At 43.0% G+C, this 22,367-nt stretch overlaps 1 protein-coding gene across 5 annotated transcripts in view; it reads right to left on the reverse strand.

Annotated features, from left to right (window-relative positions):
* Window positions 1-1,104: 1,104 nt before the first annotated feature.
* Helz (helicase with zinc finger) overlaps window positions 1,105-22,367 on the reverse strand; it is a 156,825-nt gene continuing 135,562 nt past the window's right edge. For all 5 annotated transcript variants that reach the window (XM_052759623.1, XM_052759626.1, XM_052759622.1 and 2 more), the window contains 3 exons: window positions 21,814-22,330; window positions 9,789-10,041; window positions 1,105-8,616 (listed from right to left, as the gene is read on the reverse strand). In XM_052759623.1, the coding sequence (XP_052615583.1) occupies window positions 8,282-8,616; window positions 9,789-10,041; window positions 21,814-22,330 (1,105 nt within the window). In that variant the 3' untranslated portion in view covers window positions 1,105-8,281. The remainder of the gene's footprint in view (window positions 8,617-9,788; window positions 10,042-21,813; window positions 22,331-22,367) is intronic.

Consider the following 22,367-nt stretch of genomic DNA (forward strand, 5'->3'; position numbering starts at 1 on the left):
ACATGCAGTCAAAACACTCGCACCCCAAAAATAATCTAAAAATTTTTGTTAACCAAATAGATACAGTGCAATGGATTATAAGCTGTTGTCCCTGGAAAAGGCCAGCCACCTCATTCACAATAGCAGCCCCGAAGCATGGTGTAGTCAAGCTGGACTAGCAGCACCACATTAATGGGGCGTTAAATAGAAAATATGACACAGGAAGCAGTCTGCAAGTTCTAATGCTTCTCGAAGCTGCATCATCACAGAGGCCAACATTTCTCCAAGATGGGTTCGGGGCAATCCTCTGTGTAATTGTGAGGTGTAGTACTAGCCCTACTTTAATATATCAGTGTATACTAGATTAATGAGCTCTCGAATTCTGAGCCACACAAGCCTGGTATTAATGACTACAAGACCTGTTAAGAGTAATTCAGAGAACTGTGGACTGGTGGCTGTGGAGTCCCCATGGGACTGGACTAGGCCCTCTGGACACGGAAGATGGTTGTTTGGCTTGAACTGTTTGGGGGCACCCAGGCAGGGGGATCGGGATCTGTCCCTGGTGCATGGGCAGGCTTCTAGGAATCCAGTGCCTGTGGTGTGACACCTTGCATAGCCTTGGTGCAGTGGGAAGGAGCTTGGACCTGACTAGGCTCAGTGAGCTGGGCTCTGCTGAATCCCCATGGGAGACCTCGATTTGGGGGGATGTGGGGATGAAAGGTAGCTTGGGTGAGAGGGCTGGGGGTGGGAGGAGGGAGGAGGGGGGTCTGTGGATAGCATGAGGAGTGAGTAGAAAATTTAATAAAGAAAAATAAAATAAAAAAAGAGTAATTCAGAACATTTGCTAAAAATAAATAAGTTCTGATCCAGAGAATGGCACCCTGAAGAAGGCTCGTTTTCTTGCTATGTTGCCTTTAACATTCCAGGTGACATTATTTACGCCTTAACGGCTTTTGCTACTGCTGAAGTTGGTGATTTGTGTCCCAGCTCTCTGCAAAGTCACAGCCTTACTTCTTGACACTGGGCCCTCCTTCCATGAGCTTTACCGCTTCTGTGTACGCTAACCTCTCCAACACTTGTAGGCTTGGGAGGAGAAGAAAGAAAGTCCACACAAAATAAACACTCTGAATTGTTAAAAAGGCATTTTATTATAAATACATTTTAGTTGTAGCAGTAAAATACATTTTGTGTTACCATGAATCTTTTAAAACAAAAGAACTTCACTGACAATGATCACACCATAGACTCCCGGGCTCAAAACATGTCTTAAGGAAGTAGCATAAGCTAAGGGACTCCAAAACCCAAGTGAGGAAAGGAAGAAAGGAGAAAAGAAAAGCCTTGGAGGACAGCTTTGGGGGTTATCTTAATGTACAAAATCATCTTTACTTTTAAGAATAAACTCTTCAGGTATTAGGGCCTCCCAGATGAGGTATGATATACTGCAAAGGAACATAGTCATTGCTATTACTTTTGCCGTAGATTATGCTTAATTAGATGCTGCATAAGTGGTACTTGTAACACAAATGGACCAGGGTGGTTTTATATATGGCCTCCCTTATGAAGGCTTTTCCAATAGAAGACCCAGAATGAATCTACCACGTGACTGATCCTATCCATCACTGACCACATTTAGAGAATTGTTTTTTTTTTTTTAAACAGTAAAAAGAAAGATCCTGTGTCACTAATATTAGGACTCTACTAAAATGCAAACCCCATTAGCTTTATAATTTAGAGAAAGTATTTGAACCACTCTATTCCCCTGGGATGCAACTATCACATATAACCAGTACCTTTATGGGTTTCAAACAATCAGGTCAGATGGCGGGCACAGAAACCAGATACAGTACTTGATGTACATAATGTCATATACAGATTTATAGGAGCAGGTGAGGTCCTGATACATAAAAATCGAGGACCGTTCCTCCGTGTGTGCGTGGGAAGGGGTGTTGGTGAGAAACAGTCTCAAGTATATTTGACACTTTGGGACTTTAACCTGGATGAAAGAGTCCTCTGACCTCCCTAAAGATACAAAGGGTTATCATGCAAGACAAATTGCAAATAAACCAAAGTCCCTTAGGAGCTGGGGGTGCGTTGAGGAAGCAGTGCTGAACACACACACCCGCAACCTGCAGCCAAAGCTTCCCGGGCCTTTCAGGCAGTAAGTACTGGGGGTAAAAATTCGAAAACTGTGCGCTCTAGGATGGCCACTGTGTATTATACTTCTACGCCTATGTTGTTCTACATTCTATTACCTTAAACATAGATTCATTTTCTTGCTAGTAACAGTAAATTCAAAGCCAAACTAAACACAAGAAGCAGAGCCCAGTACCCATAGAGCTGTAGCCCAGGCTAAACATGGAACACAATACACAAATGTGAAAACATCCAAAGACCTGTCAGGTTTATTATGCTGTAGGAAGTTTCTTTCTCAAAAATAACTTGCTCATCCATGTCTGCTATGACTTAGGCGTCACTCATGCTGTGGAGGGGGTGTGTTCCCCTCAATTCTTCTACAAACATACAAAGTTCTTCAAGGTAGCAAGGGAATCAGAAACGATTGCTTCTTTTCTGCCACATACACACCCATGCTCTCCCTAACACCTGCTGGCATGGCAGAGAACTCAAAATAACTTTGTTAACCTGAGAAACATATAATATGAAAGTAAATTCTTTGCCCTCGCCCCCAACACACATACCAAAGAAGACAAAGAAGAAAAAAAGATGAAAAGCTATCGACTCCATTAACTGGGGACTACCCAAAGTTTCTGAGGCTCCATGTCACTGCTACCCTAGGACAGGGACTCCTGCACTAAGAGCCTCAATAAGTGCAAATGCACTCTTGGGGCATCTGATGGCTTCTTTCCACAATTCTGTCTCCCTCCCAAGTGTAGGGACCAAGGTTGACTCTAAGCACATCCCACAAATGCACAGCTTCCAGACGACAGCCAGGCAGCTGCGTCCCTAACAACAAACTCACCCTAGAAATGAAAGCACCCCTGCATCCTAATAAGGAGACACAGCAGAGACCCCAAAGGTAGAGAGAGCTTTTTCCATGGATGGGCCACTTGTGGTGTCAGGATGACTAAAATGACCCAAGAGTAAAGAGATGAGGACCCCCTGACTTTCTCTAGACCAGTGGTCTTCAAAGTGCACCCCCTGGACAGCTGTGTGGCCACCCTGCGGGTGGGTACAGCAACCTGCACTTCAGCAGCCCGTCCAGGGAGAGCTGAGGCTGCCTTCAGCTTCACAATCACTTTTTTTCTTTTTTGCTCGATCTTGCTCACAATTCTAAAATCTTAATATACGATAGATTTGTAAATAGCTATCACTGTATGTAATCTGCCACCCATTCCCCCTTCACTTTCAAACATTAAAATAGTAAAACAATTATCCCATAAAAATCAAAAATTTCTTAAAAGGTAATATTGATTCCCCCTCCCATACATCATTCTAAGGCAGGCAGCCACATGCTAGTATGCTAAATAAAGTACAGAGGTAGAAATAGCCAAAAAGACCCCAAAAACATACTGAAAATCTCATAATATTGTTTAATGAACTCATAGAATGATATAAAACTTACTATGCTTTATGTTTAATATTTGTATCAAAATAAAATCTCTCTGTTGAACAAATTGCAAGTAAAGTCTGATCTACCACTCTGATGACTGAAACTACAAGACACGTGGGCTTTCTCTGGAAACCTATTTCGGAAAGATTCAGGGTACCCCTGTATAAACGGGCTGGGATTTCCCCAAGGCTTACAAGTCAAAGTCTCGATTCTATTAGGTACCTCCCTTACAAAACATTTTTTAAACAGGGAAGGTTTTTTTAAAGATCACTCTAAAGTAGGTAATTCCAGTAGGTTCAAATGTCTGAATGTTACACTAAAACTTAAAAAACAAAAACAAAACCTGTCTAACCTGACATTCTAGCTTCGAGTTGATGACATAATACCACTTTCTGATATCTTATTAGAATGTCAAATGCTAGCAAAAATCTCCCCCTTTCAGTGGTCTTGGGGTTGCTAATTAAACAGGGATGAAACTGGCCGAGTGTGAACTTAGCAGTCTTGCTGTCAAGTCTCAGAGGGAAATGTGAAGCCGACATGATGCGTACTCCGTCTGGGTACATGATACCGTGGGGGACATCCAGAGGGGGACATCCGGAGGGGGACATCCGGAGGGGGACATCCGGAGGGCTATTCTGAACAAGAAGTCCTAGCTGAAGCATCACTCACCCTTCTTCTCATTTCTAGGCAGTATGAATATCGATCAAAGGACAAGTGATCTCCCAGGACATTTGTACCCAGAAGAAAAAGATACACAGGGTGATGGTCTTCATATGTTGAGGGAAAGGCAAACATTGTCTATTTGATAAGAAAAGACAAGCTTAGCCGTGAGGAAGTCGACAGGTGGGTGGGGAGGGATGAACAGCCTAAATATTTTAAAGCAGCAATGTATATATTTTACTATATGGGAAGTTTTAATCTTATGTTTTTATAGAATTTTTCTATTAACAAAACTCTCCACTATGCAATGATTCTTTCACACAATGATTTTTTCTCCTAAAAAATCAACTATTTTAGGAAATCTAACTTTTTCCACGACCATAGTTGAAATACTCAGATTTAACCTAAAATTGTTTTCATATCCTGACTCTTAGTCACAGTGGCTAGAGATATGTTCTTTTATGTTTTCAGTTTGCTCTCCAAATGAAACATATCAAACAGAACTATCAACTACACTATGCAACATAACACAACACACGAGCTCAAGGTTAGAAAGACACAGCTTCTTCAGAACTTCAGTGCCTTCAGACACAAGGAAACCTCTTACATAAACAGGCTTTATGTTTAATTGGGTAATGCTTATTCCACAAGATTTCTGCTTATTTTGTTCTCTGAGCAGAAAAGATCAGTTGATGCTCAGACCAAACCTGAACTTATCCTAGAATCTTGATTAGAATAAAACAAAAGCAAAAGAACCCACACCAGACAATTTGATGTTTTCCTCATACAACATGGCCCGCCCACACAGAAAGCATGTCTGTGTCAAGATGGGAAGGCCGAGGTCGTTAGTTTGAATGGTCAATAATTAACTACTGATTGAGCAAGGACAAGATATTATAGCAATGACAGAGCTAGAACGGACTTCTTTGAAAAACACACCAGAAAAAAATCCAGGATACAGTGCATGAGGTTGATCAACTCTCAACAGGAATTTATTTTTCAATCAAGAGGGGAAGGGGGATCAAACTTAGCATGAACACTATGAATGATCATGTAAAAGAGTGAAAGAAAGAAAAAGATGCAGGAAGGAAGGGAGAGAGGGAGGGAAAGAAATACTTCAAGTTGTAGTGAAATGACTAAAATCAGTACTGGCAGGGACAGGGAAACTCCACTGATCAAAAGAACAAAGAAATCATAAAATGACCTCAGGAGAAATCCATCCAGAAGAAAAGGGCATCACAGAGCTATCAAGTTCACAGAGCTATCAAGTTCACAGAGCTATCAAGTTTTCTTTAAAAAAAAAAAAAAAAGAGGGTGTGCTTATGTATGTAAACAAACACACACACATATATATACACACACACACATATGTGTGCATGTTCTGTCTGAGCTCTAAAGTTCAATCTGAGAAATGAAATAAGCTATTTTCATGACACTGACTAACCCTGCTAACACTAGCCAAGTAACAGCGAAGAGCCAGCAGGGAGAATTCACAATGGTTCTTTTGGTGGGATCTGCCGAAGACTGTTACTAGATGCTGCTGGTCATGAGTAACAGGCTCCTTTGAGCCCGGATGGGAAGACAGACACTGGAAATCGGGGAGTAGGGTTAAAATAAGCCTGTATACAGAACAGGAAAACACAGAGACAAATCCTCTACTAGCTGCAGAATCAAGACAGAGATGGGAATACTCAGACATTCACAACGCAGCAGTCACAAGTAAGTAGCTAGTGTCATTTCTTAGAAATAACCACTTTGAGAATGTCACTGCACTCCGATGGGCTCCTCGCCCAAGGTGTCCTACCATCAGTGTCTTTACAGAAGATGACAGGGCACAGCACATGTGACCTTAACTAAACATAAATAATTTACAAACTGACATTTTTTAAAGGTTCAAGTATGAGAAACAGAAAACTAGGCAATAATCTGCTCATGAGAGGGGAACCAAAACAGTATAGTTCTGTCTGAATTAGCAAAATGGCTCTGAACACTTGCCCAGCATGTGCTGCTGTCCCGTGTGTCTGCATGTGTGGGGGTGGGCAAGTGTGGGAGTGGGGGCTATCACCGATGGGACGTACAGCCTCATCATGGGGGAGTCCTACTTCTTGTTTGGGCACACAGTTAGAAAACACAGAGGCCTGTGGCAAAAGTTGTCTTGTTCAGCCTAAAACATGCCCAGCAATGTGATGATGTCACATCATGCAGAGAGTGTGGTACCCTGGCTCACTAGATCCACTCCCCTGCTGTGATTTGTACTATCCATTAACGCATCTCCAGTTTGTGGGTCCACATCTGCCACCTCAAAAGAGGTGGTCAGCCTGAGACAGGAAGCCAGGTACCAATGGCTCAGCCCTGAGCACAAAGGTGGAACTGAATTAGAGAGGCTGCATCATTGGTCCTAGAGTTGGCTAGCCCTTAACCAATGCAGCCTTTTATCCCACGTTGTCTAGGGGTTCCAGGAGGCCATAGATGGCCGCCACAGACTAACCCCTAGTCATACAGATGTAGTAATTCTACCTTCCCCTTGCCACTTTCAACCCAGTTAAAAAAGTTCTCTCAAAAGAGTCTTCCAGAAAATTGTGCTCGAATGATCATCAGGAAGGTTGGCTCTTTTGAAATATCCCCTGGCCTCATCTTAATTTAAAAAGAAAAAAAAAAGATATATTGTAGTCTCAAGACATCTCAGAAATACAAGATCAGAACTACTAGATCAGGAACCGATAAGAACATTCATTACTTCAAATGTGTCAAAGAACACATGGAAAGGACAGCCTCTTCCTCCCTTTCCACATTCATTCACAACTGTCGGGCTGCAGACTACTGCAGACAGTTGTTTAAATTTTTTATGTTCAGTGAGTTCAAGGGGGAATTCCTGAAGAATCAAAAGATACGAAACATGCCCTAGATTTGATCGATTTTTGGACAAACACTGTTCTTTTATGATCTTCCTCACACAGAACAACTAGAAAAATCTTAGAATTGCCATGTGTAATGTCATATCTTAATGTAAACATCAAATAAGGTACCAAAATTTTCACTGGAGGAAAAGAAACCCAAACCTTTAGTCGGCACAGTTCTTTCTGCCCTGGAGGAGGGGCCAGGCTACAAACACTTACACATGCAGAATGAGAAAGAAGATTTTTTTTTCACTAAATTCACGCAGTTTTAAAATAGTTATCAAGTCTACTAAGCACCAACAATCCTAAAAATTTTTCAGCTTCATGATTTGTTTAAAAAACAAAAACAAAAAAACCAAAAACAACAACAACAACAAAACCATACTATGAAATTAACATTAAAAACAAGCTGTAAGCGTTGCTTCTCCAAAAAACCCAAACAACAAAAACTAAATATGCCACTGGGTTTTGGGTTGCTGACTTTTTTTGTTATTGTTGTTTTTGTTTTCTTTTTTTTTTCTTTTTTCTTTTTCTTTTTTTTTCACATTTCAAAACCCAATGGCATACAGAATACACGGGCAAAGAAGGCCTTGACCTTTACCCTACGCTGATGGAGAGAACAGCATGTCACAGATAGTCTAAAACTCTGAAAGTTTTAGAATACAGCATCCTGTCACCAAAAAAAAAAAAAAAAAAGCTGATAAAGTATTTAGAAGATGCTGCCCCTTTATTTAAAAAAATTTTTAAATGAATTTAAGCAAAAATAACATACATTTGTACAACAACTGGCCATTTCTGGTACAGAAACCCAGCATGTGGTAATATTATTGAATAAATGTAAATGCTACTTAACATTTTTTCTTTTTAAATACATTTTAGACAAATTTTTTTTTCTTTTTTATAGTTGCACAATTAACCTCTTAGCTGCTAGCTTGATGCAAACATATGTAACAATACACGAATTTAAAAATATTTTTATTCTACATAAAAGCTGTCAAAGTTCTGACTCACATCAAAAATGCAAAGTAATGGAATATACTTTTAAACTTAGGCGCAGGTCTAGCAGCAAGGGGCCGAGTGAGCGCGCGGTCAACATCACGCAGAGACTGTGCACAGAGGAGCCTGCCACCTCAACCCTACGACAAACTCGACCTCAACGTTCTGAGAGTGCGCGCGGTCACTTGAAGTAGGAGTAGAAGCCGTTGCTGCCCGGGCTGCTACCCAGGCTGAGCTCCTGGAACAGGGACAGCGGGTCGCTGCCCTTCTTGGCCTGCTCGGGTGGCGGTCTGGGCTTGGGCGGGGCACGCAGCGCACTGGCATAGGACATGGCGGGCTTGCTCCCTGCCGGGCTCTGCTGGCTGCTGCTGTTGGCCGACTCTGCGATCTGCTTGTTGGGCATGAGGGGAGGGAACTGGCCAAGGTGCTGCAGCACCGTGTAGTTGAAGGAACTGGACACCTCCGTGCCGTCAGGCTTCAGCTGATCCTCAGCGGGTTTGACAGTCTTGGGTGGTGCTAGGAACAGAGAACAGCGACAGGGTTTAACCAGAGGAGCAGGAGCACAACCTGCTCACGGCCTGCTCCTTCCCCGAGAACGCAGGGGCTGTTTAGCCCAAGCACATGCAACTTCGGCCACAGGATGTGAAACCACACTTTGAACCCGTCTCCTGAAGAATCACCCAGAAAAAGCACCCATGCCCACAGGAGCACCCAACACACAGAAACCAATGTCAACAGGGGCCAGGAGATGTGCTGACAGATAAATACTCACTAATCTGCTCGGGCAGTTGAGTTACCGTGAACCGGAACATGCTTGTATCAGAAGCAATGTGCTGTGCATGCTCTACTCTAAATCTGCTCCAGTGGCACCAGGGTCTACCGGTTACAGCCACTATCGTTTCTTGTGACACACATTTACACTGAAATATTTTAGTTTTTTCAAATAAGATCTCAGTATGTAGCTCAGGCTGGCTTTGAACTACTGATCTTCCTCCTCGGCCTGCTCAGTGCTGGGAGTACAGGTGCACACCAACATATCTAGCTCTTTTATTCTAAGTGAACATGTAATAATTGTGGGAGCCCACAAAGGTTTCCTAGTGAGATGTGAGCTTGCTTTACCCAGTAGGGCTGCATGATGAACTGACCACGTGCATGGTGACCCGGTGTTTGGAAGGGTCTGTACTTGGCTGTGCTAGGGGGAGGTCTTTTGCTTCACCCCTTGGCATTTCTATAAACAGCCCTTTAGAAGAGATAGAAAGGGCTGGTAGGTTTTGACACAGGCCCTCCCGAGGGTACCCTGTGTTTCTGTCTCTGTCCTCTATATAATTCTATCTAAATATTTCTCACTTCTCCCTACTCAAGAGTACCCTAGGGGTAAAAGTGGGAGCAGGTCTCCCACAAATAGTGAGGGGAAAACGGGTATAAACATTACATGTCCACCACCGGACTTTCAAGGACTTTTAACACTTGGTCCCAGTCTTCCTAAGCAGTGTTACTGTCCATCAACACATAGCTTTTGCTTCCAATCTTTTAAAATTTAAATAACACTGTATTATGCACCCTTGCAATTCCACAGGGGGTTCCGAGCAATGCAATGTGGGCAGGACTAACAGGAAACAGCCCCCAAAATATTCAGGCACTGAGGAGTCGAAATCACAGCTTTCTGAAAACTCACCCATTCATCTTACCTATCAACTCTCTGGGCTGTGCTGTCCTGCTGGGTCCATTGCACGGAATGTTCTGGTAGGGGGCAGACGAGGTGGTGTTGGCCCAGGACTCAGGGGCTGGGAAGCTGAAAGCAGGAGGGCGATTGCGGTCCTGCAGTTCTTTGCCCTGAGCCAGGCTGCCTTGTGGAGTACTTGCCTCTTCCACACAAGGCTGGGCTGAGCTAGATGAAATTCTTCTTTGGTACAAGGGCCGACCAGGTCCTCTGGGCTCATACTACACAAAGAAAAGGATGTGTGGTGAGTCAGGCTCCCTCCTCCCACACCCACACCACTTTCAGATCCACAGTGATCTAACCTCACAGAGCAGGGGCAGATTCTCAAGGAAATTCTCTTCCATATTGTAGGGCTCTCTCCTCTTCACCTTCTCCCATTTAAAATACAACAGGTACTCCAACCTGGTGTCAGGAGACCTGGGTCTGAAACTCATCTCTAGACTGTTGCAACACCTGGCAGCCTGTGGCTCCTGTACCCAGTTGTCTTCAGTTATAAAGTCACACTATTATTCGATGAGAACAGTGGAGTTTGCGTATGAGTTGGAGTCCCAAGTCAGCTGCCCCACAGAGGTGGACCAGAGCCAGGGAGACTCATTTGGACTGTCCCAGCTCTGGTTGTTCATTCGGCCCAGCCGGCAAGGTCCACCTCCTCTAGCACAGCACTCCTTATGGGCCTCACTGTAAGTCTCCTAGTTAATCAGCTGATACCAAATACTCATCACTTTCTCCACAATATTCTTTTCACGGGTTTAAAACCCCAGTAACTTATGTATCTTCTCTTCTCTAAATTTAAAGTATGCAAACCAAATTCTCTTGCCTTCCCGACGAGGGCTCTTTGCCCCCCATTTTAAGATGGAGGGTTAGCTAGAGGCTCTCCAGGTCCTTCTGGCCTGACTGTGGTAGGTACTGGGTATCAGCCCCAATGACAGGCAATGCAGAACAACTTGTCTAGAGCCTGGCCAGCAGGACTAGACTTCAAGCCTTATCTTAGACCTACAAATACCACCTTGGGCAAATGGCCTAACCTCTTGGGAACTTTATCTACACAATGGATGACCTCCACCACCTACTTCCTCTTGGGAATGTAGTGAATAAGCTAGAAAGGTAAGGTGTTCAGGTTGGTTCCTGGTGCATGTAAAGAGTCAACTGTTTTCTCACTGTTTTACTGGAAAATAAAAGATCTACATCTGATCACAAATGACACAATGGCTTTCAGTCATCTACCCTTTCTCCCCAGTAACAGTAAAATCCACTATTCAGCTTGAGATCAACTGTGATTCAGACAAATCTTTCACCACCATTCTAAGTGTGTGTTAACTATAAAGGGATGAGCTGATCAGCACAGTGATAGCTCGACGGCTTGGGGACTGCAAGAGAACACTGGTGGGCATGGAGGAGCTGGGGTGTAACCATCAGTTTAAGGCCCCAACCAAAACCCACTAGGCTAGAAATTCAGAGAGGAACACTACATGGGCGGGAAACGGTGGAGGAGAGCCGAGGCCAGATGACACCGGTATCTGAGAAAGGGAGGAGCCACTGCCACCTAGCCAGCCCCCTTTCTCATATCTATTTTATTTACATCCTTGTTTCTCATTAGATCATTCACATTCACCTTTAACTTTATTCTTTTTGACAGGGCTTCTCTTGTGTAGTTTTGGTGCCCGTCCTGGATCTCACTCTGTAGACCAGGCTGGCCTCGAACTCACAGAGATCCGCCTGGCTCTGCCTCCTGAGAGCTGAGATTAAAGGCATGCGCCACCACTGCCTGGCTTAATTTTATTCTTTAGAGAAAATTTTTTTCCAATGGTCAAGATCATTCTGAATTTGCCTGTGGATCGGGACTATGCTGCTTTGGGTCAACTATAAACTCAAGTAGCACACTGGAAGCTCGTCTCAGTCCTTAAAAGGTGCTTAGCAGGAAAGCCAAAGTGCTCACTCTCCAGGTCAGACAACCCTTGAGTGACTGATCAAACAGTTTGTGCAGCCACTTGTGTGACAAAGACAATTGGCTCTTGACATGAAGACGGGAGGGAGGGAGGGTGTTTTAATTGTCATACTGGGAATTCTGCCCTGGTGCTGTCTGTAGGGGATCAAACTCTTGAGACTTTATGTGTAAATGCTAATGCACTAATGTTGGCCAGTCATATGGACCTCAGCCAGTTACTTCATAAGCCCTGTCTTTAACAGGCACCTACAACAGTAGTATAGACAATGCATAGACCCAGGACTCTTGGAGCTTTAGGAGGGAAAAGGAAAATCAGAAAGTTACATGCATAGAATAAATGCAAGAGAATACAGGTCTCTAGGTACAGCTATGGCACACACAAAGGTGAGCGTGTGGAAAGCCATCTTCATCAGGCTTGCTCCTCACAGGTGAAGGAACAGACAGCAAACAAAACGTTTACACACCAAATGTGGTGGTATTGTATTCCCCAAAATATTGTGTGCCCTAATAAACTTATCTGGGGTCAGAGAACAGAAAAGCCACTAGATACTTAGGATAGGCAGTGGTAGCACACGCCTTTAATCCTAGCATTCCAGAGGCAGAAATCCATGTGTTCAAGGATACAGCCAAGCATGGTGACTCACGCCTTTAATCCCAGAAAGCGAGCCTTTAATCCCAGGGAGGGATGGTAGAAGGCAGAAAGGTATATAAGGTGTGAGGACCAGAAACTAGAAGCATTTGGCTGGTTAAGCTTTTAGGTTTTGAGCAGCACAGTTCGGTTGAGAGCCATTCAGATATGAGAACACAGAGGCTTCCAGTCTGAGGAAACAAGATCAGCTGAGAAGTTGGCCAGGTGAGGAAGCTGTGGCTTGTTCTGTCTCTCTGACCTTCCAGCATTCACCCCAATAACTGGCCCCAGGTTCGTTCTTATTAATAAGACTCTTTAAGATTCACGCTACAACCAAGTGAAGTAGGGCCGTCCGATTCTTAGGCTTCATTTCCTTGCTTTAACGTACTGACTGCAGTCTCCAACAAGCACTCTGCCCTGCTGCCTTTTTCCCTTCTCTTTGCTTTCACTCATCAATCCCCACCCCGCCCCTTTGCTCCCCCATCTTTCTTTTGGAGACAGGCCTCATCACGGAGCCCAAGCTTGTCTTGACCACCTGGGCTCAAAGGCTCCTTGGCCAGCAGCTGGGATTGAGGTGTGCACCACTGTGACTTAATCTTCCTAACCCTTAACCAGGCTAGTGGCTGCGGGATGTTTACAGACACCTTCAACAGCTCTAAGTTTCTTTCTACTTTGTGTGACTATGTGTGGGTTGGGGGTAAGGAGGGTGGTGGGCTGTTTTTGTTTTCGGAAGGGGAGATATCTATTGATATGATCATGTGATCTTTTTCCCAGACTGTTTACATGGTAGGTTATACACTGATTTACTTTCAAATACTGCACCAGCCAGATAAGCGTCATGGGGTCATGGTGTATTGTTCTTTTCATCCCTGGTTGAATTCAATTGCTGTTCTGTTGAGGGTTGCTACATTCTTACCATAGAAATCAGCCTATAGTTTTCTTTTTTGTGCTGTCTCTGTCTTACTTTGGAAACAGGAACGGTGGCTTTATGGAATAAACCGACGAGCTTTCCCTTCCATTTGCTTGCAATGATTGTAATTGGTAAGTTTTCTTCTTTACATATTTGGAGAAATTCAGTAGTGAAATAACTCCGGCCCTGGAGAGCTAGCTCTTGAAGTGTTTTAACCACAAATTCTAGTCTTTAACAGCTATATGATCTATAACAGCTATATCCCTATGACATTTACTTCATTGCTGGTGAGTTTTTTAAAGTTTGTGGATTTCAAGGATATGGCCCATCTCACCTAAGCTCTTCAAAACTGTTTGCAACCTTCCGATTATTGCCCTTTCGAAGACACCTGGAACATAGTTCCTTTTGTTCCTGGTATCAGTAGCCAGTGTCTTCTCTTTTTTCCTCTTGTCAATCTTTTTTGGGGGATGGAGGGGCTAATAATTATTTTAACACAGACTGAAGCATGAGAGTTAGGGGGGCACTCAGAAGAACAAGTATGGCTGAAGGTGTGGGTCTCAGCTTGTTTTCCAACAGGAGGAAACAGGTGGGGGGGGGGTGCCTGCCCCTCCTAGAGCAGGACACACTGCCTGGGGTGTCCACAGTAGGCAGTCGGCATGAGGGGCTCCTTTTCTTCCATGTCCTCACAATTTTCCCTGTCTTCCTATCCTACTTCAATTCTCCCCAAGACTCCGATCCTTAATCTTATGGGCTGCAGAAGGCTACCAATCCATTTTCGATCATTTCTCTGATGTCTATGACCCTGCCTACTCAAGGACCCACCTCTCAACTTGTCTGCACTAAGGCAGACATGAGACAGTTTGAGTATGAGCACTGGAATAGCGTCACTTCAAGTGACTCAACAATGCTTCTGAGGGATTCCAGACAAGACCTCAGGGTACCAGCATTTGGGAGATGAGGCACAGCTTCCCACTGTGACTGTCAGCAGCCTCAGGAGTCCCCAGACCTCAGGGCCTTCAACTCATGGATTCACAGGATTCAAAGAAAAAAAAGAGTTTCAGCACTACCCAGTGGAATACAGGAGGTATACAGATTCAGCATGCAGAAGAAAATTAAACCCTTGCTAGTCTTGCTAACTGCTATCTCCTTTCCCTGTACAAAGAGCCAAGTGCGGGTTTCCTGGCATCTTCTCTATTGTTTTCTGTAGCTGCCTGTACTGAAATCTGTCTCCATCATTCTCATTTCCTGGAGCTTATCTTGCTCTTCCTTTAGAATTTCTGAAGGTAGAGGCTTAGGCTTTCTTGTCTGACATCTTGTTTCTTTTCTACTTTAAGCATTCTCCATTCCCTCTGATGTTGCTGTGGCAGCAATCCATGAATTCAGACATGCTGCACTCTTACTTTCTAGCACACAATAAGCCACTGATCTGCATTATACACAGACATCTGGAAAACAGGAACCAGAAGGGGATTTCTTAAAGATTAGCGTCCAGATACAGAATGAGATATCAAAAAATGCAACTACAATGTGCTGAAAATTCAAATACATAACAATGCTTGATTCAGAATGCTATTCAAAGAGAAAACAAGAAGAAAAAGACCTCAACACCATCCTTGAATCCTGCTAACGCACTGCTTTATTACCCTAAACATGAATAAAGGACATAAATTAAGTACTTATTTGCCTTTTCCATATAGACTATATTTTAGTATTTAGTATTCAATGATGAAAAGCTGTTAAGGCCAGGAAAGTTGTTGAGAACTACAGTCAACGGTCAGACTGATACCTGACCCTCAACTCGGCAGCCAAGTTACCATCACCAAAGCGGGGAAACTAAACACTGCCTGCCTCTTCTTCCACATGCATATGATATACACATTCACTGAAAACAAAACCCTACCACATACATTCTGCTTGGTAATTTCTCATTGACATATCATAGATAGAGGCTGAAGAAATGACTCAGGGGTTAAGAGCACTTAATGCTCTTGCAAAAGACTAATACCCACATGGAAGCTGGTAATCATCCATAACTCAGTTGCAAGGAATCTGGCAGCCTTTTCTGGCCTCTGTGAGCACCAGACATGCACACTTACACACACTCAAGCAAAACACTAATACACATAAAATGAAAATAAATCTTTTTAAAAAATCATAGGTATCGTTCTGTGTCATAAAAACTCATAACATCATATTTAATAACTGATTATTTAAATCAATCTTTTAATTTTCTCACTACTTGAAGAAACTTCCAACTATGGAACACTCTCATGTTCTACTAACAACTTAAATCCCCATAAAGTTATCATCTTATGTCTAAAATAATGTTCCTACAGTTTGGTACAAAGATATCTAATAAAAAAAAAAAACCTCAGGATGGAAGGATCACCAATGTTACAGACAATGCTGAGGCAAGTGAAAAGCTCTTTGCAAAACACTGCCTTAGTTTTATTATAAATATAAAGCAAAATAAAGTATCAAACTCTAATGATTTTTGTTATAAAGCAAAATAAAGTAACAAACTCTAATGGTTTTTGTTGAAAAGGTATTGCCATTGCAGAATAACCCCAAAGGTCTTCGGGTAGTGCTGCTGGATAGGAGGTGAAGTGCTTGACTGCTATGTACAAGGCCCTGGGTGAAATGCTCAGCCTGGGGTTTGGGAGTGTGGAAGGAAAAGAATCCAGAATAATATAACAAGGGAAGAAAGAGAACTGAAGAAGCCTGGGCACCCAGCATCCTCCTGACAGAAGTCTTAGAAGGAAAGACAAGGAAATGACTGGCTGAAGATGAGGTGTGGATACAGCTCAGGGCGGCAGTGTTTGATCTAGCATGCATGAGGATCGAGGTTCAATTCCCAGTAACTCAATAATGATGATAATAAAGAAGGAGTTAAAATAAATGATATTTGGGGACAGAGATGGCTCAGTGGTTAAGAGCACTTGTTGTTCTTCCAGAGGACCAGGGTTCAGTTCCCAGCACCCACATGGTGGCTCAAAAGCATCTACAACTCCAGTTCCAGGGAACCAGCACCCTCTTCTGGCTTCCTTAGGCACCAGGCATAAACACAGTGCACAAACATACACACAGGCAACCACTCAAAATCATGAAACAAAAATAAATAAATGTTTATAAAAATACTCCATGTTGAACTATGACATCATTATATCACTAAACATATGATCATTATTTTTAATTTTTACTGCTAATATTTCTTTCTAAATATAAAAATGTAATGCTAACATTTCAAAAACAATTTAATATATGAACTCTAAGTAAAAAAAGGATTACTGAATTTGTGTATAAATTACTATTAAGATAATTGTCAATTTAAGTAAAATTTCTAATTTGCTTGCTACTCTAAGACATATCTGTAATGTTATGGTTAGCAAATCCTTTCATATGGATGCGTATAAATAAATGACTGGGGAAAAGGTTAGCATATTAATTAAAGTTCTATATTTATAATTGTGCTACCAAAGCTAATCACCAAGGAAAAACTAAGTGCTCTAGTGGGAATTCCAAGTCACATTAACTACGGTGCCAGGAGCTTTAATTAAAGTTCACCATCTCATCTCAATGATTAGCTTTGACGATTAGGCATGAATGGAGGTATCAATCTGTTGATCACTATTACTTATATTAGGAGGTTTACTACACACCATCCTTTACTGAGCCAAGAAGACGGCAGTATTTCCAGCTGGTTACACAGCAGAAATCACAAGCTATCAATATCTACATCTACAGTGAGAAGAGGCAAAACTTAACCAAGCTTTTATCAATATGAGAGCCCTCCATTTGGCTCTAAGGAATAAGGATGGCTAGAGAACGTAGGGAAAGCAAAACTAAGTAATGCCAAAACTACAAGTGCTAGAGAGAAAAATGAAAAAAGTAAATTGTTCAACAGCTAGGATACAACAAGAACTATTTCAAGGCAGAGGCATAGATCATCTCTAATGCTGACTGACTGACAGCTGACAAGAATGAGCAGCCCCAGGAGCATTGTCATAGTTAATGCCTCCACTCCCCCAAGCAGAGACGGAGCCCTTGGTCTTATGCATGCTAAGCAAGTGCTCACCACCAGCCACACCCCCAGCTGGGACCCAATTCTCTAATGAGGCTTTTAGGATAACATCATCACTGCAGACAAAAATGTGCAATTTCAGAAACCAATTCTGATTGGTACAGTGACAATTTGAAAAGACCTTTTCATTTTCTCCATTTATTTCTTGAATCAGACTATTTCCGAGTGAAGCACAGCTGAGTTGGAAACTGTTCTGTGCCAGTCTCAGGACCACACACTCTGGGGAAAACGCAAGGTTTTAACTTGACAAATCTACAGCCACTTAAGGAGAAGGAGGATTTTTCTTTCCAGATGAATTGCCTGAAAGGTATAATGCAAGAAGCTTGCATCCACAAGAGCGAACAGAGCATAAAACAACACACTATCCTATGGGGGCCGGAGATGAAGACACTACCGAATGTTTAAAGAGAAACAGAAAATCACCCGGGGGGGGGGGGAGAGACAGACAGGGAGAGAGAGAGAGAGAGAGAGAGAGAGAGAGAGAGAGAGAGAGAGAGAGAGAGAGAGAGAGAGAGAGAGAGATTTCCTAAGGGAGAAACTGGAAGAATTTCCAGGGATAGAATTCCTTCCAATTTAAGCTCTAAGTTTAACATAATTCAAAGAGGAATCTACAAAGGGTTGACAGGTATATGAGGAAGAGAAAGGGTTGACAAAGATATCCTAAACTCCCACTAGTAGGAGAACCACAAAATGGCCTCCTCCTCTTGTGTGCGCATGCTTACGAAACATGAAGAGACAAGACAGCACATGACCTTCACACTACCCCTGAAGGTTGCGTGTTAGCTTACAACACCGAGCCTCATTTAAGTTAAGAGCGTCACAGGACTGAACAGAGAAGCTGAAGGAGAAAACGAACACAAAGACCAGAAAGTAATTTCAGTACAGGAGATGCTGAAGAATGCCTTCCTCCTCAGAGGTGAGGTCATACCATGTAAAACGAGTATTTTCACACAAATAAAAATCAGATCAGCCTTCAGAGAAATTTTTAACTTACGTGTATGTGTGTAAGCCTACCATGTGCATACAGGAGGCCTGCCAAAAGAGAGTGTCTGATCCCTTGGGGCTCGAGTTATAAGGCAGTTGTGAGCCACAGTGGGGGTGCTGGGAACCGAACCCTGATTCTCTGCAAAAACAGTAAGTGCTCTTAATCACTGAGCCGTCTCTCCAGCCTTGAAAAACTCTTCATGGAGCCCACCAGAAATAGAGCCCTCAGAGGTCCCAAAGCTAAGAATGGACTTCTTTGATTGCATTTTCTCGCCAGCTGACATTGGAGCAGAATACAATGCTATATAAAGAGTCTGTCATTTAAAAGGAAAGCTACTTCTAGCTAGTGATGACACCACAAGCCAGGGAAGGTATAAAGATAACTAGGAAGTATCTGGAGGGAAATTAAACCATGATCCCAAACTTGCACTAGTATTTGAAGTCAAACTGGAATAATTCATTCATCTATTGCCAGCTAAGAATGGTCAGGGCCTGCCCCAGGACAAGGCAGCATCTTGTGTGTCCCAGCCTCATCCACACAGCCAAAGGCCACCTACAGCTTCCACTGAATTTGGAGTGAAGAAGGAAAACCAGTGAGGTTCAGCCTTAGTTAGAAAGTGAGAATTACTCTCAGAACTGAAAACAGAGTCTGTAAGACCAGAGTCCCATTCAGAGTGCCCTGAGCTTGGGGAAAGGCAGACTGGACGGGGCAATGCAGGGCACAAGGATGCGGGGCATGGCTGTATCCAGTTTCCATGACAGTTAATCAACCCCCTAGGTTAACCCACCACACACTCTCATCTGTGGCCACCAGGAAAGGCTAAATAAAATGCTACAGCAGCTATTTTTATGTAGCAAAGCGGGGTGATTTTTCTGGCTTCTATATGTTTTATAGTGGCCATGCATTTCATTTTTCTGAAGAAAATAAAAATTACAACTGAGTATTTGTGGTCCATGCCTGCCGTCCCAGCACTCAGGAGGGTGAGACAGTAGGATGACCACAGTTTAAGGCCAGCTTGAACTACAGAGCAAAATCTTGTCTCAAAAGATAAGTATAAAACCAAAAACCTAGTCCAACAAAATATGAAGAAACAAAATCTCCATTTAAGGTAACTGTTCGACTAACATGCAAGTGTTTTCATCGTGTCCGATGCATCCACCAAGTTTCCGGCAAGAAAAGAATCCACAGGAGGGAAGAAAGTAACTTTCTTTGTATTGTTAAATTTAAAGAAATTATTTCAAAAGGTCGGAAATAAGCAGTGAGAACATATGTCATTCACTGTGTGAGATGATTCATGCAAGATCATTCTGAACACACAGAACTTACCCTAATACGTTGAAAATGTCAAAATCTACAATGTGGTAAAAATAATATTTTCCTTGTCAAAGAATTTCTTCAATTGCTGCAAGTTAGTCATCACTCACGAACCTAGTGTCAGAAGCAAGATGACCAAGTGTTTTTGCAAAGCAGAAGAACTCACTGACAAATGAAGGTAGGTATTTATAATACTCACAGCGACACAAAAATAGCAAACACTGAAAGCAACAGGGTACAAAGAAGTTAAATTCCAGAGTCATGGACCACTTCAAAAGCTCAGTGATTAAAGTCGACTGTTCAGTATGAAGTGGTGCTTAGCAAAGCATAAACAGTGCAACCTTGTGAGAACAGGGACACAGTCCCCACCAAACAGTTGTATGAGCACCCTCAACAAGAGAGGCGAGGTGTCACACCTGGTGTCAGGAAAGTGGCACAGTACCGGATGCCAATGCCTACTTTCCATAAAGATGCCAACCAACGCTGCCAAAGGCATCAACAACTCTTTGGGCTAGGCAACTAAAAACCAGCAGCTTCTGAGAACATTCAGTCAAGAAAACCCAGAGAATTTCATAAAAATAACCAGTTCTGTGGTAAAGGTCAGATTCTCTGCTCTCCAGCTCTATGGCAGCCCTGGAAATCAGCCTGCACTGGTGGCAGGGGGAGCAGAATAGGCCTCCTTCTCACAGAACAATAATTTGCTATAACATCTCATGACTCGTTGGAAGATTACATCCAAAGATCTGTGTTAGCCAGGTGTGGTGGCTCATGCCTACAATCCCAGAACTCAAAGAGGCTGAAGTAGGATGATTACTGGTTCAAGGATAGCTTGAACTCACAGTGAGACCCTGTCTCAAAGAAAGACATTTTAATCATGTTTCACAATTGCAAACCAGGTATGGAGATACATGCCTGCAATGTAAGTGTGTAAGAGGACAGGACCACAGGATTTGAGTACAAGACCAGCCTGGGCTACATACTAAGACCTTATCTCAAACAAACAAAACTGTAACCGTTTCTCCTGTTTTAAGAGGAGACGGTAACTAACAGCTACTTCCTTTCCACAGTCTTATCCTTGGTCACTGTGAGCTCACTGGGAACAGCTAGACAAGAACAGTCTACACACTCCACAGTTTTGGAAATTATTATGTTTTTGTTTTATGCATATGCATGTTCTGCCTGCATGTGCCCACAGAATCCAGAAGCAATGGATCCCTTGGAACTGGAGTTACAGTGAGTCATCATGTGGGTGCTGGAACTCCTCCCAGGTCCTCTGGAAGATCACCTAGAATTCTTAACTGCTGAATCATCTCTCCAGCCATTTTGAAAGTCTTCTACCCTGGAATCACTAAATGCTTCATGTCAGTGACTGCTGCGGAGGTGGAAGTATGGAAGAGTCCTATGGTGAAAGCTGAGCTTATCTCCAGATGCTTACTCACTTAGCAGTCTGGCTTATGCTAATTGACAGGGTGCTGTGACATTTGGAAACTGGTCTGACTGGGTGCCCACTGCTTCATAAGTAACATCCCACTAAAACCTCAGGAAGACAGGTGGGGGAATTGGTGCTTGGAACTGGCCACTCACTAGAAAAACCACATCTTTAGAAAGTACTGGTTATCAAAATTGACCTAATAAAAAGATAAGCCACTAAGGTCCATTTCCCCAGAGTAAAAAGGCCAACACTATTCATATATGAGCATCCTCAGATGTCAAACACGCCCAAACAGCAATAAAATACTTTCAAGAGGTGTCATGTTTCAACAATACCACACACAAAATCTGAAATAGAACAATGAGGTAGACGTTAAAATATTTTTCCATGAAAAGATTATTGTTTAAAGATATTATATTTGGGCCACGTAGTGGTGGTGCTTGCCTTTATTCCTAGCACTTGGGAGGCAGAGGCGGATGAATCTCTGTGAGTTCGAAGCAAACCTGGTCTACAAAGTGAGTTCCAGGACGGGCTCCAAAAGCTACACAGAGAAACCAACCCTGTCTTGAAAAACCGAAGGAAAAAAAAAAAAAGATATCGTATCTGGTAAGATCTCCTTTTATCAAATGGGTAAATAGCAACAGTGTTTGTTCACAGCCAACTGATCCCAAGACAGAAGACCACTGAAAGGCATTTACCTCTTCTAGGCTGGGGAGCGAAGAAGAAGATACTGTGCGAGGTGACAGGGGGTGAAAGGGCTCTTGACCAATAGCATGTTGATGGTTCTGTATGTGTAGAAAAGGGTTCTGCGGTGGCCTGGGAGGCAATGGAGGTAGGCCATAGGGAAAACCCGGCCCTATTAAGTGATTCTGTTGCAAGTTAGCAAAATTCCACGCTCCTTCAGGAGCCAGGTATTTCAGGGGAGGTGGGGCAAGGTGTTCAGATGGCAACGAAAAGGGGGAGCCGAAGAGCTGAGGTGGGAGGCGCTGTGGGAATGCTGGGTTGTTGGCTACTTCAATGTCTCTGCTGTTGTCATTAAAGTTAGAAAAGTGGCTGCTGTGGTCTGTGGTGGAAGGGGGGGACGGGACTGCTGGTGGGCTTCTGGTCTGAACTTGTCTGTATTGCAAAAGTCTTGATTGAGGTGGTGGCATTTCAGTCTGTTCTCGGGTGTCACCTTGGTCACGATGAGACAGCTCTCTGAGTAAGTCTTGAAACCTACACAAAAACAAGAAAATGTGAGGGAAAACCTCAT

This window comes from Peromyscus californicus, unplaced genomic scaffold, assembly GCF_007827085.1.
Source record: "Peromyscus californicus insignis strain IS unplaced genomic scaffold, ASM782708v3 Scaffold_3__1_contigs__length_106647218, whole genome shotgun sequence".
NCBI classification, from domain to species: domain Eukaryota; kingdom Metazoa; phylum Chordata; class Mammalia; order Rodentia; family Cricetidae; genus Peromyscus; species Peromyscus californicus.